This window comes from Eptatretus burgeri, chromosome 1 (assembly GCF_056783735.1).
Source record: "Eptatretus burgeri isolate ZD-2024b chromosome 1, Ebu_testis_v1, whole genome shotgun sequence".
Classification (NCBI taxonomy): Eukaryota; Metazoa; Chordata; class Myxini; order Myxiniformes; family Myxinidae; genus Eptatretus; species Eptatretus burgeri.
Window position 1 is genome coordinate 86,197,776 of NC_140961.1, and position 27,847 is coordinate 86,225,622.

Consider the following 27,847-nt stretch of genomic DNA (forward strand, 5'->3'; position numbering starts at 1 on the left):
GTCTGTCCCTATCGCTGTCTGTCCCTATCGCTGTCTGTCCCTATCGCTGTCTGTCCCTATCGCTGTCTGTCCCTATCGCTGTCTGTCCCTATCGCTGTCTGTCCCTATCGCTGTCTGTCCCTATCGCTGTCTGTCCCTATCGCTGTCTGTCCCTATCGCTGTCTGTCCCTATCGCTGTCTGTCCCTATCGCTGTCTGTCCCTATCGCTGTCTGTCCCTATCGCTGTCTGTCCCTATCGCTGTCTGTCCCTATCGCTGTCTGTCCCTATCGCTGTCTGTCCCTATCGCTGTCTGTCCCTATCGCTGTCTGTCCCTATCGCTGTCTGTCCCTATCGCTGTCTGTCCCTATCGCTGTCTGTCCCTATCGCTGTCTGTCCCTATCGCTGTCTGTCCCTATCGCTGCCTGTCCCTATCGCTGCCTGTCCCTATCGCTGCCTGTCCCTATCGCTGCCTGTCCCTATCGCTGCCTGTCCCTATCGCTGCCTGTCCCTATCGCTGCCTGTCCCTATCGCTGCCTGTCCCTATCGCTGCCTGTCCCTATCGCTGCCTGTCCCTATCGCTGCCTGTCCCTATCGCTGCCTGTCCCTATCGCTGCCTGTCCCTATCGCTGCCTGTCCCTATCGCTGCCTGTCCCTATCGCTGTCTGTCCCTATCGCTGTCTGTCCCTATCGCTGTCTGTCCCTATCGCTGTCTGTCCCTATCGCTGTCTGTCCCGATCGCTGTCTGTCCCGATCGCTGTCTGTCCCGATCGCTGTCTGTCCCGATCGCTGTCTGTCCCGATCGCTGTCTGTCCCGATCGCTGTCTGTCCCGATCGCTGTCTGTCCCGATCGCTGTCTGTCCCGATCGCTGTCTGTCTCGATCGCTCTTTAGCTCTATCGCACTCTAACTCTAGCGCTATCTCTATCGCTCAATAGCTCTTTCGCTCTCTATCCCTATCGCTCTCTGTCTCTACCGCTCTCTCGCTCTACCGCTCTCTCGCTCTACCGCTCTCTCGCTCTACCGCTCTCTCGCTCTACCGCTCTCTCGCTCTATCTCTAGCGCTATCGCTCTTTAGCTATATCTCTGTCGCTCTTTCGCTCTATCTCTAGCGCTCTCCAGCTCTATCACTCTCTTTCTATCGCTCTCTGTCTCTATTGCTCTCTGTTTCTATCGCCCTCTTTTTCTACCACTCTCTACCTCTATCGCTCTCTATCTCTTGCGATGTTGCTCTCTATCTCCAGCTCACTATCACTCTCTCGCTCTATCGCTCCCGAGCTCTATCGCTCTATCTCTTTATCACTCTATATCTCTATCACTCTCTATCTCTAGCTTTCTATCGCTTTCTGTCTCTATCGCTCTTTAGCTCTATCGCTTTCTATCACTGTATCTTTCTCCCTCTCTATCTTGATCACTCTCTAGCTCTATCGCTATCGCTCTCTTGCTCTTTCTCTATCGCTCTCTATCTCCAGCTCGATCTATATCGCTCTCTATCTCAATCTCTATTGCTCTCTCACTTCCTATCGCTCTCTATCGCTCTCCAGCTCTATCGCTCTCCAGCTCTATCGCTCTCGAGCTCTATCGCTCTCGAGCTCTATCGCTCTCGAGCTCTATCGCTCTCGAGCTCTATCGCTCTCTATCTCGAGCTCTCGAGCTCTATCGCTCTCGAGCTCTGTCGCTCTCTATCTCGAGCTCTGTCGCTCTCTATCTCGAGCTCTGTCGCTCTCTATCTCGAGCTCTGTCGCTCTCTATCTCGAGCTCTGTCGCTCTCTATCTCGAGCTCTGTCGCTCTCTATCTCGAGCTCTGTCGCTCTCTATCTCGAGCTCTGTCGCTCTCTATCTCGAGCTCTGTCGCTCTCTATCTCGAGCTCTGTCGCTCTCTATCTCGAGCTCTGTCGCTCTCATCTCGAGCTCTGTCGCTCTCTATCTCGAGCTCTGTCGCTCTCTATCTCGAGCTCTGTCGCTCGATCTCGAGCTCTGTCGCTCTCTATCTCGAGCTCTGTCGCTCTCTATCTCGAGCTCTGTCGCTCTCTATCTCGAGCTCTGTCGCTCTCTATCTCGAGCTCTGTCGCTCTCTATCTCGAGCTCTGTCGCTCTCTATCTCGAGCTCTGTCGCTCTCTATCTCGAGCTCTGTCGCTCTCTATCTCGAGCTCTGTCGCTCTCTATCTCGAGCTCTGTCGCTCTCTATCTCGAGCTCTGTCGCTCTCTATCTCGAGCTCTGTCGCTCTCTGTCTCGAGCTCTGTCGCTCTCTGTCTCGAGCTCTGTCGCTCTCTATCTCGAGCTCTGTCGCTCTCTATCTCGAGCTCTGTCGCTCTCTATCTCGAGCTCTGTCGCTCTCTGTCTCGAGCTCTGTCGCTCTCTGTCTCGAGCTCTGTCGCTCTCTGTCTCGAGCTCTGTCGCTCTCTGTCTCGAGCTCTGTCGCTCTCTGTCTCGAGCTCTGTCGCTCTCTGTCTCGAGCTCTGTCGCTCTCTGTCTCGAGCTCTGTCGCTCTCTGTCTCGAGCTCTGTCGCTCTCTGTCTCGAGCTCTATCGCTCTCTATCTCGAGCTCTCGAGCTCTGTCGCTCTCTATCTCGAGCTCTGTCGCTCTCTATCTCGAGCTCTGTCGCTCTCTATCTCGAGCTCTGTCGCTCTCTATCTCGAGCTCTGTCGCTCTCTATCTCGAGCTCTGTCGCTCTCTATCTCGAGCTCTGTCGCTCTCTATCTCGAGCTCTGTCGCTCTCTATCTCGAGCTCTGTCGCTCTCTATCTCGAGCTCTGTCGCTCTCTATTGCTCTCTAACTATCGCTCTCTATTGCTCTCTAACTATCGCTCTCTATTGCTCTCTAACTATCGCTCTCTATTGCTCTCTAACTATCGCTCTCTATTGCTCTCTAACTATCGCTCTCTATTGCTCTCTAACTATCGCTCTCTATTGCTCTCTAACTATCGCTCTCTATTGCTCTCTAACTATCGCTCTCTATTGCTCTCTAACTATCGCTCTCTATTGCTCTCTAACTATCGCTCTCTATTGCTCTCTAACTATCGCTCTCTATTGCTCTCTAACTATCTCTAACTATCGCTCTCTATTGCTCTCTAACTATCGCTCTCTATTGCTCTCTAACTATCGCTCTCTATTGCTCTCTAACTATCGCTCTCTATTGCTCTCTAACTATCGCTCTCTGTCTATACCGCTCTCTGTCCTCCCGCTATCACTCTCTATCTCTAGCGCTCTTTAGCTATATCTCTATCGCTCTCTTTTTCCACCACTCTCTACCTCTATCGCTCTCTATCTCTCGCAATGTCGCTCTCTATCTCCAGCTCACTATCGCTCCCGAGCTCTATCGCTCTATCTCTTTCTCCCTCTCTCTCTATCACTCTCTATCTCTATCACTCTCTAGCTTTCTCTCGCTGTGTCTCTATCGCTCTTTAGCTCTTTAACTTTATCGCTCTTTAGCTCTATCGCTTTCTATCACTGTATATTTCTCCCTCTCTATCTTGATCACTCTCTTGCTCTATCGCTATCGCTCTCTTGCTCTTTCTCGATCGCTCTCTATCTCCAGCTCGATCTATATCGCTCTCTATCTACAGCTCGATCTATATCGCTCTCTATCTCCAGCTCTATTGCTCTCTAGCTTTCTATCGCTCTCTATCACTCTCTTTCTCTTTCTCCCCCTCCAGCTCTATCGCTCTCCAGCTCTATCGCTCTCCATCGCTCTTGAGCTCTATCGCTCTATCTTGATCACTCTTACTTCCTATCGCTCTCTATCACTCTCTATCTCTATCACTCTCTTTCTCTTTCTCCCCCTCTATCTCGATCGCTCTCCAGCTCGATCGCTCTCCAGCTCGATCGCTCTCCAGCTCGATCGCTCTCCAGCTCGATCGCTCTCCAGCTCGATCGCTCTCCAGCTCGATCGCTCTCCAGCTCGATCGCTCTCCAGCTCGATCGCTCTCCAGCTCTATCGCTCTCCAGCTCTATCGCTCTCCAGCTCTATCGCTCTCCAGCTCTATCGCTCTCCAGCTCTATCGCTCTCCAGCTCTATCGCTCTCCAGCTCTATCGCTCTCCAGCTCTATCGCTCTCCAGCTCTATCGCTCTCCAGCTCTATCGCTCTCCAGCTCTATCGCTCTCCAGCTCTATCGCTCTCCAGCTCTATCGCTCTCCAGCTCTATCGCTCTCCAGCTCTATCGCTCTCCAGCTCTATCGCTCTCCAGCTCTATCGCTCTCCAGCTCTATCGCTCTCCAGCTCTATCGCTCTCCAGCTCTATCGCTCTCCAGCTCTATCGCTCTCCAGCTCTATCGCTCTCGAGCTCCATCGCTCTATATCTCGAGCTCCATCGCTCTATATCTCGAGCTCCATCGCTCTATATCTCGAGCTCCATCGCTCTATATCTCGAGCTCCATCGCTCTATATCTCGAGCTCCATCGCTCTATATCTCGAGCTCCATCGCTCTATATCTCGAGCTCCATCGCTCTATATCTCGAGCTCCATCGCTCTCTATCTCGAGCTCCATCGCTCTCTATCTCGAGCTCCATCGCTCTCTATCTCGAGCTCCATCGCTCTCTATCTCGAGCTCCATCGCTCTCTATCTCGAGCTCCATCGCTCTCTATCTCGAGCTCCATCGCTCTCTATCTCGAGCTCCATCGCTCTCTATCTCGAGCTCTATCGCTCTCTATCTCGAGCTCTATCGCTCTCTATCTCGAGCTCTATCGCTCTCTATCTCGAGCTCTATCGCTCTCTATCTCGAGCTCTATCGCTCTCAAACTCGAGCTCTATCGCTCTATTGCTCTCTAACTATCGCTCTCTGTCTATACCGCTCTCTGTCCTCCCGCTTTCTCGCTCTACCACTATCACTCTCTATCTCTAGCGCTCTTTAGCTATATCTCTATCGCTCTCTTTCTATCGCTCTCTGTTTCTATCGCCCTCTTTTTCCACCACTCTCTACCTCTATCGCTCTCTATCTCTCGCAATGTCGCTCTCTATCTCCAGCTCACTATCGTTCCCGAGCTCTATCGCTCTATCTCTTTCTCCCTCTATCTCTATCACTCTCTATCTCTATCACTCTCTAGCTTTCTCTCGCTCTGTCTCTATCGCTCTTTAGCTATATCGCTCTTTAGCTCTTTAACTTTATCGCTCTTTAGCTCTATCGCTTTCTATCACTGTATCTTTCTCCCTCTCTATCTTGATCACTCTAGCTCTATCGCTATCACTCTCTTGCTCGATCTATATCGCTCTCTATCTCCTGCTCGATCTATATCGCTCTCTATCTCCAGCTCGATCTATATCGCTCTCTATCTCCAGCTCGATCTATATCGCTCTCTATCTCCAGCTCGATCTATATCGCTCTCTATCTCCAGCTCGATCTATATCGCTCTCTATCTCCAGCTCGATCTATATCGCTCTCGAGCTTTCTATCGCTCTCTATCACTCTCTTTCTCTTTCTCTCCCTCCAGCTCTATCGCTCTCCATCGCTCTTGAGCTCTATCGCTCTATCTCTATCGCTCTCTTGCTCTATCTCTATCGCTCTCTTGCTATATCTCTATCGCTCTCTTGCTCTATCTCTATCGCTCTCTTGCTCTTTCTCTCCCTCTATCTCGATTGCTCTCCAGCTCTATCGCTCTCGAGCTCTATCGCTCTCTATCTCGAGCTCTATCACTCTCTAGCTCTCTATTGCTCTCTAACTCTATCGCTCTGTATCTCGATCGCTCCATCACCCTCTATCGCTCTATCCCTCTGTATCTCTATCGCTCTTTAGCTCTTTAGCTCTTTAGCTCTTTAGCTCCATCGCTCTTTAGCTATTTAGCTCTTTAGCTCTATCGCTCTATATCTCTATCGCTCTCCATCTCTATTGCTCTCTCTATCTCTATCTCTATTGCTCTCTCTTTGTATCTGTGTCTCTATTTCTCCCTTCAGTGTTTCTCTTCACCAAGTCGTACTGCTCCATAGATTACATAGCATGAGGAAGTGGTTTCTTTGTTTTGACGAACCATATTGCATTCATACTCGCAGAATTTCATCTAAGGCTGTCCACGGGTGCTGCGTCCCTTCCATGGACGTGTCGCTGTTTTAAGGTGTCCTGATTTGTGTTTTTTGGAGTTGCTCCGCCCAGCAGGTGGTTTGCCAAAGGGTTATAAATGATGGCCACAGTCATTTCAGCAGCTGCTCTTGTTGTGGCTTGTAACATAGGAATTGCTTGGGAAGATGGGACGGGAGGGAAGGTGTGGGGAAGGGAGGGGAGGGGGGGGTGTGGGGAGTAAAGAAAAAGTACAAGTAAAATACGGTTATGGAATTTTTTTGTATTCGACTAGTGTACAGTAGTTCACTTTGCTGATTTTTTTGTACTGCAAATTTTTTATACTACAAAAGGTATGTAATATGAAAAGTGAAAACCTTTGGTTGTCTGGAAAACAGTCGTGGCGCCTTTCTACAGCCGTGTTCGCGGACGAGCAGTTTCTTGGGACGCGTTTCACCTTTTTGTGGCTTGGCCCAGAGCACACAGTGGTCGCTGTTTTTAATTATCACTTCTCAAACGCTTTCAACTCGGCCCTGCCTGGAAATTTATTCTTTTTCTTTCCTTTTTGTAATCGTTGTTGCCCGCAGTGACTGTACGGAGTTTGAAGGACTACTTGTGTGAATTTATTTTTTTGCTTTATTTAGAAAAATAAAACTTGTTACATGGTTCAGTGTGTACCTTGTCTGTGGATGTAGGCTTGTGCTTTGCATAGTTTAATTTGTATCTTCCTGTGCAGGTAGGATTTTGTTTGTCAATTAAACGCATTTTCCTGATTAATATGTTGCTGTGGTCTTGGTCTTTGTTTTTCTTTACATGCTCTGAATAAAAATAGTGCAATATAATTGGTTGCACTCTGGGGTTTATTGTCTTGTGTTTTTTTTTTTTTTAATACCGGGATTGGTCGGGTGTGTTGTTTGGAAGGGGGTCGGGGAGGTGCAGGAGTGAAAATGTGTAATCGATCAATCTTTTCAGGATACAAAAAAAATATTGGATTTGCTTTTTCAAAATAACTGCATTTTTCAACCTTTTAAATTTTATCCCAATGTTTGTGTTTTAGCTGACATACATATTGAGTATTCTGAAAAACTTGTCCAGAATTGAAATTACCTGTTTCTCAAGGGTTTCCCCTGCTACACACACTACTTTTCCCCATCAATGTGATGGCATCTTAATGGTATACATGGGGGGGGGGGGGTGGGGACAACTATGGCACATGTGCATAGCCGTTTTCGGAAAAGTTGCTTTGACGACATTCGTAAATGTAATGCCACCCAAGTAAAATCACAAGTCAAAGTGGATGAAAATCACAAGGTGACACGTCTGGTCTGTTGGATGATTTGGGACTTCACCACCCATTACTGTTTGATTAATTTTGAGGATGAGCAATGCAAGCTTCCCTAGTCCTTCAGCCAGAATTGGTGGCTTACTGGTTTGAGCATCCGCTCTGAGTCGGGAGTGGGGAGGGGATGGTGGTTCAAACCCTGTCCGAGTCATATCGAAGTCTTTAAAAATGGTACGTGCTGTTTCCTTGCTTGACATTCAGCATTTAAAAAGGAAGGAGCATGCACAAGCAGTTGGAAATCATAGCAAAGGATTTGATGGGTCTAATGGCCTACTTCTGCATTGAACTTCCGTGTAAGGAAACCCATATTTATTATTTCAATCGGGGGAAGCACATAATTAGGGTAAGGGCAATAATCTGCCTCGAGAGTGAGCATCACACAGTAAACTCAATACATGAGAACATACCTGGCCTTGGTTTCAATGTTTTCGATGATGCGTTTCTCACATTTGAGAAATTTGATCTGAAAGTAAATGTTCTTCAATTCTTGCTGGAAGCTATCAGGCTGATAAATATTTATTTCCATTTGGGCTTTTTGTCTTCCCTTTACTGTGAAATGATTGACCATGGTCTCATTATGTATGACACAGTCAGCAATAAATCCTTTTCCTCAAGTGGCATTGCAGGAGATCTGTTGCAGTGTCCACATGAGTTGCTTTTTGATCAATCATGACAACCTTTGGTACCCATCTTGCACTATCGGTGAATTTTAAGTAAAATGAAAATCGTTTTCACACTATCAAGTTGTCCAATTATTCAGTGAAGAGGCACAATGATGCTCACCAATCATTGGCCATTTTTTTTTTTTACTTTCCACCATGGAATCACAAAATAAAGACTCATCAACAAATAGTGCAGACAGTCTCTTTTGAATTTCATTTGGTTTGATGTTATTCATGAGGAACTTGACAGACCATTGTTCCAAAGGTGATTATGTTTGCTGTCGGATTTGTTTTACCCAGAATGCTTTGACCAGTGTTTATTTCACTTCCTGTCACTTGTTCAGGGTAGACCATGTATGTTATTACATGTTCTATAATATAATATCCATGCAACCCTTGAATCACCCTAATGTAAAATGCACCCTTACTGTAAAATTTTAAAACTACTCAGTTGGGTGGATATTTGCCTCCATCTCATTGTATATGAAGCCAAGGTTCGTAGACAAACCTTAACAGAGCAGCTTGAACAAAGTGGAAAGAAAAGAGTTTGAGGAATAATGGGGGAGGAAGACATGGGGGTGGGTAACCAAGATGAAGCAGAAGTAAGCTGCTGAAAGAGCAGGAAGAAAATACATGGATGAAAGAGCGGCAATCATTTCAATGGAAAGGTGGGTGGAGGGAGAGGAGAGAAAACCCTAACCTGGGAAGGAAGAGGTTGGCTTGCAGAAGGTTAATGATTGTTGAAAATATGAGGAGTGATAAGAAGTCAGGTGACGTGAAGCGGAGGTAAGCCCTGAAAATAATGAGATTGAACAGATTGAGGACATGGTTCCATATGTGTGAGGAGAGAGGAACAAATGAGTTAAGGTGAGCTCAGAGCATGAGAGAGGTGAAGCGGAGCACAATTTGCATAGGGTGCAAGACCATAAAGGATGCTGTGGAAGATGGGCCATCATCCGGTCTGCGATGTGGGAGCATCAAGCCAAGAATAATCGGTTTCCCCGTGCCACTTGTTTTTGAGGTTTAGACTATGTGTCTTCAAAATGTGAGAGGCAGGAGCGCCAGCCCAAAGTGGTAAGCAGTACTCTACAGAGCTATGGATTAACGCCTTGAAGGTTAGAATTTTCCAATTTCATGGTTTAGGTTGCCCAGTTGGTGAGTGGCTTTTAAGGAAAACTCTGATACATTTGTCCAAGAAAGATCGTGGCTAATGTTGAGGCCAACAGGTTTTAGGGAGTGAACTTCAAAGGGTTTCTTAACGAAGTTGATGGGAAGGTTCAACAGATGATACTTTTGGAGAGACGAGTTGAGAGTGAGATTTTTCAGGGTTGAAAGACATTCCAAGTTTTTGATCAGCTCGTGATTTTATCAAGGTCTGCAGATAGGTGAAGAGACTGCTGCCTGCCATTCTGAGGGAAGGGGACGCTACAGCAAAGGTATTCATTAAGAAGAGAAGCAGGTTGGGGCTGAAGACGCTGCCATGAGGGTAAATAGCTTTGGATGCCATCGGTTCAGAGCTTTGAAAGCAAGGTGGGGTACCATATTTTTGCATGTTTGTGTTTTTATTATCAAATTGGTTGTCATGTTTTTGCAAGCAAAGCCTCCTCGCAATACCGATCCATTCTAACTACATGCCTTCTGTGAATGCTTTGTTTTCCTGCCAAGACAACATTAGAATGCCACATTTAACCTTCTTGTGTTTGTTTATGTGTTTTTACCGGTTGATATTTTACATTAAAAGAAAAACTCCTGGCATCACATGGCTATTTTGGTTTCTTCAATCTACCTTGTGCTTGGATGTTAGAGTTCATTTCCAACTGCTCCCCCCCCCCTTCCCTCCTACTCACATGTCTCTTCCATGCTGATAAGAAGACAGGAAGTTGAGCTGAAACATTTCTGAATTAATGAAATGGCTTAAAATGGGGAAAGTTGAACTATTTTCATTTGAGTAATGCCATGAAATCCACTTGAGGAACATGCTTGCGTGCAGTCTGATTCGTGTGTTATTACCACAATCTGACCTTCTGATGCCTCGACAATAATCCAGCCGTTTGGTGCTTGCCGCAAGTGAAAATGAACTCTGATAAATCGTTCAAGATTTATTTTTTTGTATTCTACTTGTAATGACTTTTTTTTTCCTTCTTTTTTCTTTTCTTTGCAGGCTTTCTCGACTTTGATTTGCAGTTTTTCTCCGTATAGTTCTGTGTCACTTGCATCAGTTATGAGCATCAGGATCGAGTTGAATTTTGTTTTGAAGTGGAGGATTTTAAGGCCTAAATTGTGCAGCTTTGAGTCATTGAGCAATGTAAATACACTAACTAAATTCCTTGGTTTGTGCATTTGTAGTTCAGTTTAACAGGACACGAATCTCAGCCAGATTTTACTCGCCCGTTGTGCTCCTATCTTTCAGCGTAGATGTCTCTAATTACCCAGTCAGACGCATTCAGTCTTAGCCTCACCCATTCCCTAATGGACGAGAGAGGCCAACACAGATCTCCTTTATAATACAGATCTACTGTAATGTATACAGTGGGGAGAACAAGTATTTAATACACTGTCGATTTTGCAGGTTTTCCCACTTACAAAGCACGTAGAGGTCTGTAATTTTTATCAGAGGTACACTTCAACTGTGCAAGACGGAATCGAAAACAAAAATCCTGAAAATCACTTTGTATGATTTTAAAATAATTAATTTGCATTTTATTGCATGAAATAAGTATTTGATCACCTTCCAACCAGTAAGAATTCTGGCTCTCACAGACCTGTTAGTTTTGTCTTTAAGAAGCCCTCCCATTCTCCACTCATTACCTGTATTAACTGCACCTGTTTGAACTTGTTATCTGCATAAAAGACAGCTGTCCACACTCAATCAATCAGACTCCAATCTCTCCACAATGGGCAAGACCAGAGAGCTGTCTAAGGACATCAGGGACAAAATTGTAGACTTGCACAAGGCTGGGATGGGCTACAGGACAATAGGCAAGCAGCTTGGTGAGAAGGCAACAACTGTTGGGACAATTATTAGAAAATGGAAGAAGTTCAAGATAACAGTCAATCTCCCTCGGTCTGGGGCTCCATGCAAGATCTCACCTCGTGGAGCCTCAATGATCATGAGATGGGTGAGGGATCAGCCCAGAACTACATGGCAGGACCTGGTCAATGACCTGAAGAGAGCTGGGACCACAGTATCAAAGAAAACCAGAGGTAACACACTACGCCGTAATGGATTAAAATCCTGCAGCGCACGCAAGGTCCCTCTGCTAAAGCCAGCACAATTCCAGGCCCGTCTGAAGTTTGCCAATGACCATCTGGATGATCCAGAGGAGGAATGGGAGAAGGTCATGTGGTCTGATGAGACCAAAATAGAGTTTTTTGGTTTAAACTCCACTCGCCGTGTTAGGAGGAAGAAGAAGGATGAGTACAACCCCAATAACACTATCCCAACCGTGAAGCATGGAGGTGGAAACATCATTCTTTGGGAATACTTTTCTGCAAAGGGGACAGGACGACTGCACCGTATTGAGGGGAGGATGGATAGGGCCATGTATCGCGAGATCTTGGCAAACAACCTCCTTCCCTCAACAAGAGTATTGAAGATGGGGTGGGGCTGGGTCTTCCAGCATGACAACGACCCGAAACACACAGCCAGGGCAACTAAGGAGTAGCTCCGTAAGAAGCATCTCAAGGTCCTGGAGTGGCCTCACCAGTCACCAGACCTGAACCCAATAGAAAATCTTTGGAGGGAGCTGAAAGTCTGTGTTGTCCAGCGACAGCCAAGAAACCTGAAGGATCTGGAGAAGATCTGTATGGAGGAGTGGGCCAAAATCCCTCCTGCAGTCTGTGCAAACCTGGTTAAGAACTACAGGAAATGTCTCATCTCTGTAATTGCAAACAAAGGTTTCTGTACCAAATATTAAGTTTTGTTTTTCTGATGTATCAAATACTTATTTCATGCAATAAAATGCAAATTAATTATTTTAAAATCATACAATGTGATTTTCAGGATTTTTGTTTTAGATTCCATCTTTCACAGTTGAAGTGTACCTATGATAAAAATTACAGACCTCTACGTGCTTTGTAAGTGGGAAAACCTGCAAAATCGGCAGTGTATCAAATACTTGTTCTCCCCACTGTATATCTCGGCAAGCCTCTGCATCGTTAAATGCTCTGTCTCGTTTGCATGGCTCTGGCTTTTGTGGGGAAAAGTGGGAGGGAACTAAGATGTTGTGCAAGACGACAGGTCCTTCGGCTTGCTTTTGGCTTAACGGTCAAGGTGGCTGGCTTAAGATATTAGGGTCTTGAGTTCCAGCCCCTGTCCCGCCATTGAATTAACACCAGCTGAGTTGACTCAGCCTGTTATCTTTCTGGGGTCAGCAAAATGAGTACCAGCTTACTGGTAACAAGGGGGCAGTGCATCAGCGGCACAGCTGTGCCCCCAGAAAATAATGCAGCAACGCAGCTTTCGGCTGCATACAAATAGATAATACGGGTCTTAAATACAGCAATTTGTAGTGACGTCATACTTGGCACTTTTGGACTGTGAGTGACTGTTGGATGATGAAAATGCTTATTTTTGACATTTTAATTGCCACATTATCCCTTTTTGACATTGTACGCTGACTTCGTTTGTATTTCGGGATTCCAATCTGGGATGGTATTCCATTGGAAAAATTGAATTTTGATCCTGTTAATTGGGGGACTAGCTTCTTCCTCTAATTCTGTGCTCATATCCTCTTTGCATAGGATAACGCTTGAAGAAAAGTGTAATTACACACGATCGGTCGGTTTTCTTATTGAAGTCAGAATGAGCTTAAAGCGACAGGTGTGACATTTGAAATCAAGTGCTTCTGAGATGGCACTTTGAAATAAAGAAGGGAAAGGTAAATGGTTGTGATTCCTCATCAACAGGAAAGAGATTGATTTGATTTAAGTCAGTAAATGGTGAATTTTGATTTTGACAGGTGTGATCTGACAGGCTGGATTACTACTACTACAACTACTACTATTTTGCTGAGAAATCTTTTGTCAAAATCGTTCACGACCCGGATGGTCTGGCCTGATGTTCGACTGAAGGTGGCAGGAATTTGACCAGGGTACCGATTTTAACTTGCCTCCTGTTTGCTGAAGATATCACGGGTTGTTGAACGTTCACCAACGACCATTGCTAGCAGACGAGTCATCCTGCTGAACACCCTTACAATGGACGTCGCATGCAGTGATGTATCACCTTGTATGTGAAACATCAGGTTGAGATTCTCACTCAGTCCAGATTCAAACCCAGGCTAGACCGCTTAGAAGTGAGGGCACATAACCTAAGGTATCATCCCTTTGACCAGATAACAGGTGCGAAATTTACTGGTAATAAAAAGAGGCCACCGCTCTGTATCCAGTAACAAATTGGCAAATACATGGTGTCCAAGAAACCTGTATGTACACACGTTTAATATAAATAAAACTATATTGATTTAATATTATTGAAAGTTCCCTTAGAACTTCGAAAATGTTTACACAGAAATATGTATTGGTGTTGACATTTTATAGCAACATCCCTTTAAAATGATCTCCGTAGGAGCACAACTGCCACATATGGGGCAAATCATTCCATTGCTTTTCTCACTACTGCTGCAGAAATATTAGCAATGCTGCTCTGTATGGTTGTCAAGTTCTGGGACATGAGACTGTTTGTTGACGACCCATGCCCAGATGCACCCACAACACAATCGCAACTGTCAAATAGAGTGTCCTCGCTGGCCACGCAAGTGGCCCCTGAGGACCAATCCACAGTCTGTGTAAGTGGTCATTCAAAACGTTGCGTGTCTCAAAGGAGTAATATGGTGGCACATCATCCTACTGGAAAAGATTGTACCGATTATTGAGAAGCCATGAAGGGTATTACTCCTTCCCATTTCACCGTGGCCCACACAGTCGCTTGAGCACGATGTACAGGAGCTGCTTCTCTACAGGACCTGATAATTGTTTACAGTATTTCAGTCTTGGCTTGTGCCGATTAAATAGTACCATTCACATGAAACACAGCTTCATCTGAGAAGACCAGTCTGCAGTGATGCCAGTGATGTGTGATCTCAATTTTCTCGAATATCCACATGCATAATTTGAATTGAAGGAGTAGATTGCCATCATTTAACTGCAGGCAAAGGTGAACCTTGAAAGGGTGATATCTACACCGCTTCAGGATACGGTGGATCGTGGATACCAAGTTTGGAGATTTCAAGTTCGCATTGCACCTGTTGCACAGATTTCCTTGGACTTGCTTCTACTGCTTCCTGCACATGATCTTTCTTGTAAGTACCGGTGGTCTTTTGGGGTCGAACACGTGGTTTCCTGTCAACCATACTTCCATATTGGATAAACCTTTTTCAGCATGCACTGATGCTTTTGCACCCTCATGCATACCGTTGGAATTCCTGTTGAGATTTTGAAAATGCCGCATGCCTTCTTGGCCATTACCTTTACTAATTATCGCCCATTTTTTTTTTCTCAAGTCAATCCTGCAGGCTTCACCTTTTCTTTGAGGCTGTACCCCAATTAGTTAAACATGTCAGAAAGGAACTACCTCGAGTCGTAAATTAAGGGTTAAGCTCAATCTTGATAACGATGTATTACATCTCTCCACATTCCGTCCTGCCATCAAACATGCACGGAGGTCTGAGATGCCTTGTACAGGGTGCTCAAAATGAAATTTGACCCCCTCCCCCCATTATTATTATTATTATTATTTGTTATTATTTTTTAATCCAACAACTCCATTTTTACTCACTTCTCTTTTATGTTTCAAATATGGATAGCTGATATAGAACACCTGGTATGAAAAGGGGAATCTGCTGAACATTCTCCAAAAGCACATGAAACTGTACCCCTGCACGATTCAAATTGAACAAAAGTTGGCAAACTCGGACAAAAACATGTTCAGCTGGCACAATGGTTCATTGAGAAAATTGAACAAGAGCCTGGTTTGCTCTAATGTCTAGTTTTCAGACGACGCTCATTTCTTTCTCAATGTAGGCCTATATGTAAACTCGAAAAACAATGTTTATCGGGAAATTGAGAAACATGAAGAACTGCTTCAAAGACCTCTCCACTCTATCAAAAGCACAGAATGTGCAGCAATCGGCAAGCACAGAATAATGGGAGTGATTATCATTTGAGGATAATTACGGAAATGCTGTTAGCATCAATTCTGATCACTACAGCAAGGTCCTGTGGAAGTTCTGGGCTATTCTTGGTATGAAGAGAGGAGTTGTTAGAAATGAACAGTGTTTCCAGCAATACAGAGCAATTCCTTACTCGGCTAATGTGAGCTGAGAGCAGTTAGAGCACTTTGGTGAGAAATCCATCAGTCGCCGTTTTGACGTTGAACGGTCCTCGCACTCCCTTGATATCAGTTCCCTAGATATATATTTTTTTAATCTGTGGGGATATCTCAAATATTCTGTATAGCAGGGGAGGACAAGCACTATCCCTTCGCTGAAGGAAGCCATCACAGTCAAAATCAGATCAATCCATGTGATAGAGTCATCAATAACTTTGTGAGACACATCCAAGTCTGCATCCAGCACCAAAACGAGCATTTAGAGCATATCCTGGGTCATGCATAACTAACTGTAATGTTTGATGTTACATTTATGAAATTTTTCTCATAGTTTTGACATTTATCAATTTATGTAATTAAGCCACCCCTGCAAGATAAGGAGGTGGGGAGGTTATTTACACCTTTTGTTGGGTTTGTTTCTACAATTAATGCCCCAATTTTTTTATGGAACCTCAGAGTTTCTTCGACCAACAGGAGGACTAAACCACCATTTTGGTTTTTCTGATTTCTTTGTCTTTTCTGCCAATTTCTGAGCTGTGTCTTGGATCTGCCTGGGACTTTCGAAATAAAATTTTACATCAATAATGGGAATAAAAACATGGGGTAATACCCCTAGGCACTCACCTGGTAGTGGCTGGATAAGATAACGAGGGAACCACTGGTAGGCATGGATGACTCACAAAATGTGTAATGGAGAAAAAAGTAGATACCTATGGATTTTTTTTTTTATTGCCATGAACGAACTTTGGTACATCATGGGTGACAAAGGTTGTGGTCAGGTTTCATCAGAATTTTGTTTGTAGTTTCTGAGAAGAAAACATACCTCTTTTGGTGGGCAACCTCCCTGAAGACCCCCTTAAACCCTGATATATGTATATGTATACGAGATGTGTTCAAAAAGTATCGACCTTTGTTCATAAAAAATACTCGTATCCAGATACAACAAACTTGCACTAATCTCCTTCAAAGTAGTCCCCTTGAGCTGCCCCACACTTCTCCCAATGGTTCTGCCACTGTCGGAATCAGCGCTGGAACTCCTCTTTTGGGATGGCGCGCAGCTGGTCCGTCGCATTCCGCATGATGTCTTCTCTGGACTGAAATCTGGTCCCTTAAAGGGGCATTTTCAGCTTGGGGAAAAGCCAGAAGTCACACGGAGCCATGTCGGGAGAGTCGGGAGTCTGACGAAGCACAGGTGCGTTGTGTTTGGCCAGGAAACTCTGTATCAAATGTGAAGAATGGGCGGTTGCGTTATTGTGATGGAGCTGCCAATTGACCGATGCCCACAGGTCCGGCCGTTTGCGTCGCACAGCGTCACGAAGGTGATGAAGTACCTCTTGGGAGTACTCTTTGGTGAAGGTTGTGCCGTGTGGTATGTACTCGTGATGAACCACGCCACTGGAGTCAAAGAAGACGGTCAGCATGAGTTTGACATTGCTGCGGACCTTCCTTGCTTTTTTGGCCTCGGGTATGCTGGATGCTTCCATTGTGATGACTGGAACTCGGTTTCTGGGTCGTACCCATAAACCCAGGTCTCATCGCCAGTGATATTTTGGCATATTCATAACGAGTTGAATGTATGCATAACTTATTAGTAACATACACAGAACGTTTCGATAACTTATAGATAACTTATACCAACGAATGCTTAGCGTGTTGTCGGCGTTCACAACGTATGCCCAACGATAGTCTAACGTATGCATAGCATGCGGCAGCGTATCGCCGATGTTCACGTGGCATAGACTATTAAAAGGCTGCCACTCGACGATTCAAATCATAACCGCACTAGACATCGAAGTGTCAAGGTCCTGTCACACCTTGACGTTTTAGCCAGCGTATGCCGACGTATGAAAAATTTGCCAAATACGCTGGCACACGTCGAATACTTTATGGGTAACTTTTTAATACGTTAAGAGCACACCGAAGCACGCTGGCATACGTCATAGAACGCCGACCACATCGACAAATTTTAAGCATGCTCAAAATTTTTCGACGTATGACTCACACATTCCGTATACGCTGGCCATAAGTTGTAGGCACGTTATGCGATCGTTGACACACGTGGACACACGTTACTTATAAGTTACTCATAAGTCGAAACACGTCGAGGTAATGTTTGGAATACCCGAAACTTATTTGTAACCTATGAGTAACGTGCTTTGAACCTATGTGTAACGTATCTCCAACGCACATTCACGTATGTGGACGTATTTGATTGACATATTCCGGACGACCACAGAACTTGCTGAATGTGTTTCTAACTTACAACTACCGTATAATGGCGTATTGGCAGCGTTTAGGAGAATTGGAATATAAAAATGGGCTTCACAGGAGGAACCCATCAGTGTTTCAGACTCCATGGTGAGTACATGTCCATGTCAGTAGTATCAGTAGTAGTAGTAGTAGTAGTAGTAGTAGTAGGTGAGCGTAGCATTAGTAGTAGTAGTAGTAGTAGTAGTAGTAGTAGGTCCATGTCAGTAGTCGTAGGTGAGTGTGCTGGGGAGGGTGTGGGTGATCATGGATCCTCCTTGCGTCCGCGTCCACGGCCACGGCCAGGAGACTTCTTTGCAGCATTCTTCATAGTTTTCTTCGGGTTTTTTATCTTGCCAAAACGAAGTTTTTGCAAGATATGTTAGTCAGTTTGTATGTTTTTTTTATTTTATTTTAATTTTTGTTTGTTTGTCTGTAATCACGTATAAAAAATTCTGCAGAGCACAGTTATCATTGGAAATTTTTGTAACTTCGCATATCAGAGGCCTATAGAGGTCCCTTTCAGTGCACAAAATTTTGAAGGTCAAGGTCACTTTGTCGCAAATCAGGGGAGTCGACGAAACCCTTATTTTTTGAGTAATTTTGATCAGATCGTCTTCAAACTTCATGGGAATATAGTTCATGGTCTGGCGCTCAGCTGATTAATTTTTGGTGGCGATTGGCCTTGACCTTCATGGTTAGCGCCTGAGGTCAAACATATTTAACCCCAAGGTCAAATTTTCAAGTTTTAGGAACCATATCGTGTAGAACCTCAAATTGAACATCTCGATGAGTGCTTTCTAGATATGTCAAGCTTGAGACATTATGACGTCATTTGGTGACGTTATGAGGCAAACGCATATTTTTCTTGGTTTCTCTGTAGAACGATTCTCATCGGAATCTCTCGTAGGCAGATATTCCTCAAGGAGTCACTCCTGGTGGATAGCAGCTCTGTTCACCTCAGTGTGACCTTAAAGAAGTCACACGTGGTCACCTTTTGGCAAGATACGGGTCACCCTGCGGGTGACATTGGTTTATTTTTATTGTTTTTCTAGGCTGAACGATTGATGTTTTTTTAAAAGTTTTTGGCATATTCATAACGAGTTGGACAAATGCATAATGTATTAGTAACGTACACAGAACGTTTCGATAACTTAGAGATCACTTATACCAACATATGCCCAACGATAGTCTAACGTGTGCATAACGTGCGGCAGTGTATCGTCGAAGATCACGTGGCGTAGGCTATTCATAGGCTGCCGCTCAACGATTTAAATCGCTGCTGCTCGACTATTTAAATCATAATCACACTAGAAATTTAAGTGTCAACATCACCGTCATGCCGAAGATAAAAAAAACAAACAAACAAAAAAAAACATGGAGTCTGGTACACTGACGGGTTCCTCCTGTGAAGCCCATTTTTATATACCAATTCCCCTAAACGCTGCCAATACGCCATTATACGGTAGCTGTAAGTTAGAAACACGTTCAATAAGTTCTGTGGTCGTCCGGAAGATGTCAAATACGTCAATATGCATTGGAGATACGTGACACATAGGTTCAAAGCACGTTACTCATAGGTTAGAAATAAGTTTCGGGTACGCTAAACATTACCTCGACGTGTTTCGACTTATGAGTAACTTACAAGTAACGTATGTCGATGTGTGTCAACGATCGCGTAACGTGCCTACAACTTATGGCCAGCGTATGCAGAAGGTGTGAGTGGTATACGCTGGCATACGTCGAAAAATTTTGTGCATATTAAAATTTGTCAATGAGCTCGGCGTACTATGACGTATGCCAGCGTGCTTCAGCGTGCTCTTAACGTATTGTTTCGCCTGTGGAAATTGACAGAACACCATTAAGGTCCCGAGATCAGTCAGGCCGATAATCCCGTGTCCAGATAGATTTCCCCACCGTTGTTTAAAGGGACCTATTCATGTTAACCGGGCTGTGATCTTTGAGTTCGCCGTTATTCTTTACTATCGTTATTTTGGACCAACCACGTCCACCACCAACATCTTTCTCAACAACCGCTTTTCAACAACCACCACCACCACCACCAACATCACTCTCAACAACCGCTTCAGACCAACCGCCTTCCACCACCACAACCACACCTTCCTCTCACCAAACCACGCCATCCTCACCACTTCGCCAGCAACCGTCAACATCTCCACGCCACAAACATCGCCTCACCTTCGTTTCCGAAACGACGCCATCTTTGCGCCAGCCGCGGCGAGTCCGCATCGAGCGGCGTCACGGCAGGACGACGCGGGACGTTTGCTCGTCGGATCAAGCTTGGTGATCTCGCGCACGTCCGCTTTCCGAGCAGAGGTCAGAGGTCGAGGATCGGAGGCCAAACCGCGTCTCACCAGCCCTATAAAAGGACGAGCAGAGCGCCAAGCTCGCGGTCGAGTCGAGTTGAGTTGATCGGTCGGCCTGAGTCAGCCTGGAGAGGTCGGGGAGTCGGGAGGAAGCCAGAAGCCAAGGAGCTGCGTGGAAGTCTGGGCTCATGGCGGAGTCGGGAGCTTGGAGCTTGCAGTCGGTGGAGAGTCCGGGCGTCGCCAAGGAGACGCGAGCTGGAGGCGCAGTCTTGCCTGCTGTGTCGCGCGGAACCGCACGTTCGTGTGGAGAGAGCCGGAGAGAGCTCGCCAGCCAGCGACAGGCGGTCCGAGGTGATCGGGCTTCGGCGCAGTTCGAGCATCACTGAGGGACCGACGGGTTCTTACAGAGCATCAACTCCAACAGAGCACAGACCCGTTCGTTCCTCTCAAACGAGTTGCCGACTGAGACCGAATCGCCCAGCCGCTTGGCAAGGCCCGAGCTCGACCGCGGCTACGCGAGCTGCCGTGGGGAAGGAGCATCGCGGGTCGCCCAAGCGCGTTCGTGTGGAGAGAGCCGGAGAGAGCGCGCCTGCCACACGGAAGGCCCGAGCTCGACCGCGGCTCCGCTAGCTGCTGTGGGGACGGGACGTCGCGGGTCGCCCAAGCCAGACACCACGAGGGTGCAGGTAACCTGCAACGGTCTCGTGGGACTCGTTCGGTCTGCCAAGTCCCACGCCATAAAGACCCAAGAGGTCCAGTCTGACCACATTGCCTTTGGTGGGGTCTTTTTCCTGCTTTTCTTTCGAATGAATGTTGTGGCGGCGAGTCCCAGAAGTAAAACTATGTAAGTGACTGTACATTAATAATTACTGTACTTATAGACGGTTGTAGCGCTTTGTCTTGCCCACTTGCCGTGCCGCATCCATTGCTTGTTCTGTATACGTGCATGTTGGTGTTTTTGAATGACTGCATGATTGTTCCTGCATACGAAGAGTAAATAAATGTGCTGGTTTAAATGTAAACCTGTTCGTTGCGTCCATGCCCCCATTGAAATGCCATCTTGTATTGCGGAATATTAGTTGGCTTTTAAATAACCGGTAAAGTGATCGGGTCCAAGGGGACTGCGTGATATTACCCCACTCGGTTATCCCAAAATGAAGCGGGCTGCTTAAGCGGCTCGTTTCCAAGCGGTCCCGTTGAGGTACAACCTCTCGGTAACCTACCTGCACGAATAATTAGGTAAATCGAAGATTTGGCGATCGGACCCTGTAGCGCGGATAGGGTACGGACAAGGTTGTGGTGGGATTGAAAACCCATCCTGACTGGTTTCTCACGCCATTGCAGAAAGTCACGACTGGATTGTCCGTTCGGTGGGCGAACCGGCTGCTATTGGTGAAACTCGGTCGTTCGCACGCCAGGCGGGCGCGAATACTACAACAGTATACAAAACTGACCCATAACGTATTCGACGTGTGCCAGTGTTTTAGACAAATTCTTTATACGTCGGCATACGCTGATTAAATCTTCAAGGTGTGACAGCCCCTTAACACAAAATTTGATGCGGTAGCGTTGTTCAAGTTTTTCCGCCATTTTGTCAAAAACGAAAATCCGACGGTGCTCACTTACACTTCCTCACTCATCGGCGGTCTGTCGGCGACTGACAGCTTCTGCAGGCGGGAAAATATTCACACATACGGATTATGATCGCCTACATATGTGCACCAAACCACGCCTCCCTAGCTTCATTTGTTTACGCACCAAAAGTTAAGGTTGGATTCTTTTTTAACACACTTCATATATACAGATATTATATATATATATATATATATATATATATATATATATATATATATATATATATATATATATATATATATATATAATTCCAGCAATCTCTGTGTGTGTATGTGTGTCTGTCTGTCTGCGACCGCCGTTTCTCGATGACCACCAGTCCGATCTGATTGAAACTTGCCCAGAATATTGCCGGGGACCCGCGGATGTGCCTTTAGAAGGTTTGATATCAATCGGACGAGCGGTTCCCAAGTTACGGCCATTTTATTGCTTTTTTCAGTGTTGGAAAGGTGTATATATCGTAGCTGAAGTGTCGTTCCACCTTATCATGCCATTTTTTTCCCAGATATCTCAGAATAATGATAACAGCATCATAATAATGATAATAATAACACAATAATTGGCAGTAATAAAAAGAATAACGTGATACAATGACCAATGTCTGTCAACCAACAACATATATTATCTGTCAACCAATAATGACCTATAACGTCTGTCAACCAAGGACAGGACACGGTGCGATGACGTCACGAATGACGTCACAATTAATGTTTATTTTTATTTATTTTTTGCACGATTGACGTCACATTTCTTCTTCTTCGTTTGGTATGACATCACAATTGACGCTGGGGACCTGAGTATGTGCCTTTTCAAGGTTTGATAGCGTTCTTCATCCGTTTCAGCTGTTTCCCAAGGTTTGAAAGCTGTTTTTTTTTTCCCAAGGTTTGAATTAATTGTTCAAATATTAATTAATGCCAAGGTTTGAATTAATTGTTCAAATTATTAATTAATCCCATGGTTTGAATTTTCCCAAGGGAAACAGCTGTTTCCCAAGGGTTCGAAAGCTGTTTTTCGCAAGGTTTGAATTAATTGTTGTGCTTGGTAGACATTTGTGAATACATTTTGAGAGAGGGGGCGGACAAGAGGGGGTGGACAAGAGAGGGGGGAGAGAGGGGGCGGACAAGAGAGGGGGGCGAGAGAGGGGTGAGAGAGAGGGGCGTCACAATTCAAGAGAGGGGAGAGAGGAGGTGGCGAGAGGGGGGACAGGAGAGGGGGGACAGGAGAGGGGGTGAGAGTGGGGGTGAGAGTGGGGGCGAGAGAGGAGGGGCGAGACTCGGGGGAGAGAGGAAGGGCGAGACTAGGGGGAGAGAGGAGGGGCGAGACTAGGGGTGAGAGAGGGGGGAGAGAGGAGGGGCGAGACTTGGGGTGAGAGAGGGGGCGTCACAATTCTTCTTCTTCTTCGTTTGATATGACGTCACAATTGATTCTGGGGACCTGAGTATGTTTCCCAAGTTATGGCCATTTATGATACGGTTGGTCCGATCTAATTGAAACAATTCCCCAATCCAGTCGTCGTTTACGAGAGCGAAGGAACGAAGCTGCACATACTGGCACGCACCTACAGGCCTGCACTAGTGTATATATATATATATATATATATATATATATATATTTTTTTTTCTAATGTTTTGAACAATCTGGTACATCATGGGTGATGAACATTGTGGTCAAGTTTCATCGCTATTGTGTGTAGTTTTGGAAAAGAAAGCAAATACCTATGTTGGGGGGCAACCTCCTTGTTGAATAAACTTTGGTACGTCATGGGTGATGAAGGTTGCAGTCAAGTTTCATCGGAATTGTGTGTGTCGTTTCTGAGAAGAAAGAAAATAACTATTTTGGTGGGCAACCCACAAAGACCCCTTGGGCTTTATTTATTTATTTTAATGCCATGAGCAAACTTTGGTACATACACGTTGCTGAATCTTGTGAAGTTTCATCGAAATCTAATTTGTAGTTTCAGAGAAGAAGTTGAAAGTATTTGTGGATTGATGGATGGACAGACTGACGGATAGACGACGCACCATCCCTTAAGCTTCCCAGAACTACTATCCAGGTGAGCTTGAAACATGCGGGGTTGACATTTTTTTGACCTTGACCTAATATTTGAGTTAATGACAATTGTAGACACCAGCAGAGTACCCACCCTATGGGCGATCTTGTTCCAACCATGCAACACATTCTTCTGATGCATACTTTTATTTGGACGGTGTGTAAGTAACTGACAGCTCTGTGTAGGCCAAAAAAAAACAAACCCCATGAAGTTATGTGCATGCAGCAGAAACATTCCTGCTACTTATAATTGAAAACACCTCACTGCACTGGAAAATGTGGGGACAGCAATACTGTCCTGTAAATAGTGCAGACTTGTAATACCCTTTCCCACCTAAAGGCGGCGCTACATGATACACTTTACTTAGAGAATATGCATCCCTTCCCCTCCCCTCAAAATGACCGGAAAAATATATTTTAAAAAAAAACAGGCCTATACATTAATTGGGTTCATGCTGATCCTATGTTGCAAATCTGGATGGAATCGGTCCACAACTGTAGGAGTAGTAGCGCGACAAACACCAGACCGTGAAGATAAGGGAAGAAAGTGGGAAGTGATTGTGAATTTAACGTTCCATCTTTTTATTTTTTTTATTTTTTTTGTATACCTTGGTCGAGGCTCGTATGAGAGCTAACACACAACTCACAGCAAGGAGGCATGAGACAAGAGGGGCGGGAGTGGAAGGGACAAAACAGTGGGGAACAGACACATTAGGTGAACTGTGGAAGGGAGAGGGATGGGGATGGGACGGGGAACATGGCGAAGAGAAGATGGACATTTCAGGGACTTTCAGGAAAGAAAGCAGGAGAAATGAAGGAAGTGGGCTTGGGTGGACAATCGGGGGTAGAAAAGATCGAGGATTTGGATGGGGGAAGATAAGAGGTGGTGGTGAACAGCTGTTTTGAAAGCCTGGAGGGAAGAATGGGAAAGAATAGAGTGAGGAAGTTTATTCCAAAGGCGGGAAAAAAGAGGAATGAAAGAGTGAAGATGAGCAGTGATTCGTGATTTTGGTAGTTTTACCAGAAGGGGGTTGTTGGCGGACCTTGAGCGCCCTGTGGAAATGTGGTGGGGACAAATCGCAGAGAGAGCAGGGTGGGCAAGGCTGGAGAGGAGTCGGTAGAAGACAGAAAGACCACCGACCAACCTGCGGTGATTGAGTGAGAGGCCCAAAGACTCAGCTTCATTGCGGGAGATGCCGATGATCTTAAATGCCCTGGTTTCGACAGCGTGAAGCCGAGAAAGGTGGGAGGCAGGAGCACCAGCCCAGAGGGGAGAGCAGTACTCCATCAGGCTACGGACAAAAGCTTTGTAAGTGGTCAGGAGCTCAAGAGGGACGAGGAAGGACTTAGCACGACGGAGGATTCCCAGTTGGCGACTGGCTTTTGAGGCGAGGTTGGAAATGTGACTTTCCCAGGAAAGGTCATGGCAGATAGTGAGACCTAGAAGCTTGAAAGAAAACACTTCTTCCAGAGGATTGTTGAGAAAGTGGATGGGGGGGGGTTTGTAAACGGTCCTTTCGAAGAGACATAGTGAGAGTGTGAGATTTGTCTGGATTGAAAGACATGTTCCACGTGTTGGACCAGTTTGTGATTTTATCCAGATCTGCAGTGAGTGAAGAAGCTGCTGCTTGCCGGTCTGAGGGATGACGGATGGTACGGCAGAGGGTGGAGTCGTCGGCAAAGAGAAATAGAGGATTTTCCAGAGAGTCCGAGAGATCATTGATGAAAACCAGAAAAAGAACAGGGCCCAGAACGCTACCTTGAGGAACTCCAGCCTGCACAGGAAGAGGGGATGAAAGAACTCCATTTAGGGCCACACGTTGACTGCGACAGGAGAGGAAGTCTGCGAGCCATGAGTGGAGATGGCCTTGAATACCATGGGAAGAGAGTTTGGTGAGTAGGGCAGGGTGCCAGACTGTGTCAAAAGCACGTGTCAACAAAATGTGTCAAAAATCTTTATTAACTTTTTTACATTTGATAGGCTGAATGGCCTTCTCATGCACCAAAGTTCCCTGGGGTCAGGTTTACATCAGGTCAGCTGTCCAACCAGTGGGTGAAGAGCAGATATACATAAACCACATGGCCAACTGTATGGGGACACCCCTTCTAATTCGTGGATATGGCTATTTCAGCCACGCCCATTGCTGACAGGTGTATAAAATCAAGCACACAGCCATGCAATCCCCATACATTAGCATTGGCAGTAGAATGGGCCATACTGAATAGCTCAGTGACTTTCAACGTGGCATCGTCATCGGATGCCACCTTTCCAACAAGTAAGTTCATCATATTTCTGCCCTACTAGAGCTGCCCCGGTCAACTGTAAGTGCTGTTATTGTGAAGTGGAAACGTCGAGGAGCAACAACAGCTCAAGCACGAAGTGGAAGGCCACGCAAGCTCACAATACGGGACTGTCGAGTGCTGAAGCATGGAGCATGGGAAAATCATCTGCTGTCAGTTGCAACACTCAGTACCGAGTTCCAAACTGACTGGAAGCAACGTCAGCACAAAGATTGTTCGTTGAGAGCTTCATGAAATGGGTTTCCATGACTGAACAACCACACACAAGCCTAAGACCACCATGCGCAATGCCAAGTGTCGGCTGGAGTGGTCTAAAGCTCACCGCCATTGGACTCTGGAGCAGTGGAAAGGCGTTATCTGCAGTGATGAATCACGCTTCACCATCTCGCAGTCCGACAGATGCATCTGGGTTTGGTGGATACCAGGAGAACACTACCTGCCCAAATGCATAGTGACAACTGTAAAGTTTGGTGGAGGAGGAATAATGGTCTGGGGCTGTTTTTCATGGTTTGGGCTCGGCCCCTTCATTCCAGTGGAGGGAAATCTTAACGCTACATCATAAAATGACATTCTAGATGATTCTGTGCTTCCAACTTTGTGGAAACAGTTTGAGGAAAGCCCTTTCCTGTTTAACCATGGCAATGCCCCCATGCACAAAGTGAGGTCCACACAGAAATGGTTTAGTGAGATCGGTGTGGAAGAACTTGACTGGCCTGCACAGATCTCTGACCTCAACCCCATCAGACACCTTTGGGACGAATTGGAACTTCGACTGCAAGCCAGTCCTAATCTCCCAACATTGGTGCCCGGCCTCACTAACGCTCTTGTGGCTGAATGGAAGCAAATCCCCACAGCAATGTTCCAACATCTGGTGGAAAGCCTTCCCAGAAGAGTCGCAGCTGTTATAGCATCAAAGGGGGGAACCAACTCCTTATTAATGCCCATGATTTTGGAATGAGATGATGGACGAGGAGGCGTCCACATACTTTTGGCCATGTAGTGTAAATACATACATGCACTTGATACATACATACATAATCACATACACTTGCTTGATTATATATAGATTTTAACGTTTTTCACGAAAATTTGATGGTTTGTCCAATCAGAACTAAATTGCCCTTTCTCGATAGCCTAGCATAAGGTGCATTTAGACTGAATTTACATTATACCCCTCTGGGTTAAAGGTCAAGGTCAAAGTGCAGTCTGAAAAAAAAGAAGAGTTTTTTTTGTCATCACTTAATTTTGCAAATGTGGAATCTCAGACCTCTTGGCCTTCCAAGATGTCCTTGCATCATAATAGTGGACCTACACTGAAGTTGTGAACCTGATATTTGATTCGTGTCCTTGATCTACTTTTTCGGATTGTGACCTAATTAACTAAAAACACCTTTTTGCTCATAACTAGAATAATTTTCCACCGATTTTCATGATGTTAAATTTTATGGATGGATTGTAGGTGGGACACATGTTCTTAACTTACATTATATTCCTAAATGTTGAAGGTCAAGGTCATATGGCAGTCCCAAATAATTATGTCCATCATATTGGATCATGGGCCAAGGGTAAGTTGTGGGTGCTCACCAAGGGTAAGGGTGCTCACCAAGGGTAAGCTGGGAAGGCAGATATCTAGCTCTGTAGAAACTTTTTTTCTCTTAAGTTTGGTATTATTAGGGTCTTGAGCTCAAGCCCCTGTCGTGACGTTGAATTAACACCAGTTGGGTTGATTCAGCCTGTCATCCTTGTAAGGTCAGCAAAATGAGTACCGGCTTACTTACCAAACTTATCTTACCAAACTAAAATAAACCTACCTTAGTTACCAAACTAACAAAAATAAAAGATAAAACCCTACCTGACCAAACTTACAAAATGAGTTGTTGTTTACTGGTAATGGGCACCTTTTTGGTAATGGGTAATACTGGTAATGGGCATTATCGGCACAGACCCGCCCCCAGAAAATGATGCAGCAAAGCAGCCACAGGCTGCATAT

The 27,847-nt window shown here is 45.5% G+C and overlaps 2 protein-coding genes across 2 annotated transcripts in view; both read left to right on the forward strand.

The window, feature by feature from the left end:
* CELF2 (CUGBP Elav-like family member 2) overlaps nt 1-10,608 on the forward strand; it is a 134,227-nt gene extending 123,619 nt beyond the window's left edge. Inside the window, exon 14 of the mRNA XM_085890804.1 lies at nt 10,133-10,608. The gene's annotated coding sequence lies outside the window, so the exon portion shown is untranslated. The remainder of the gene's footprint in view (nt 1-10,132) is intronic.
* A 3,002-nt stretch (nt 10,609-13,610) lies between these two features.
* LOC147034897 (uncharacterized) overlaps nt 13,611-27,847 on the forward strand; it is a 140,686-nt gene continuing 126,449 nt past the window's right edge. Inside the window, exons 1-4 of the mRNA XM_085858900.1 lie at nt 13,611-13,760; nt 14,123-14,273; nt 19,514-20,719; nt 23,462-23,560. Coding sequence (XP_085715026.1) covers nt 13,611-13,760; nt 14,123-14,273; nt 19,514-20,505 — 1,293 coding nt within the window. The 3' untranslated portion in view covers nt 20,506-20,719; nt 23,462-23,560. The remainder of the gene's footprint in view (nt 13,761-14,122; nt 14,274-19,513; nt 20,720-23,461; nt 23,561-27,847) is intronic.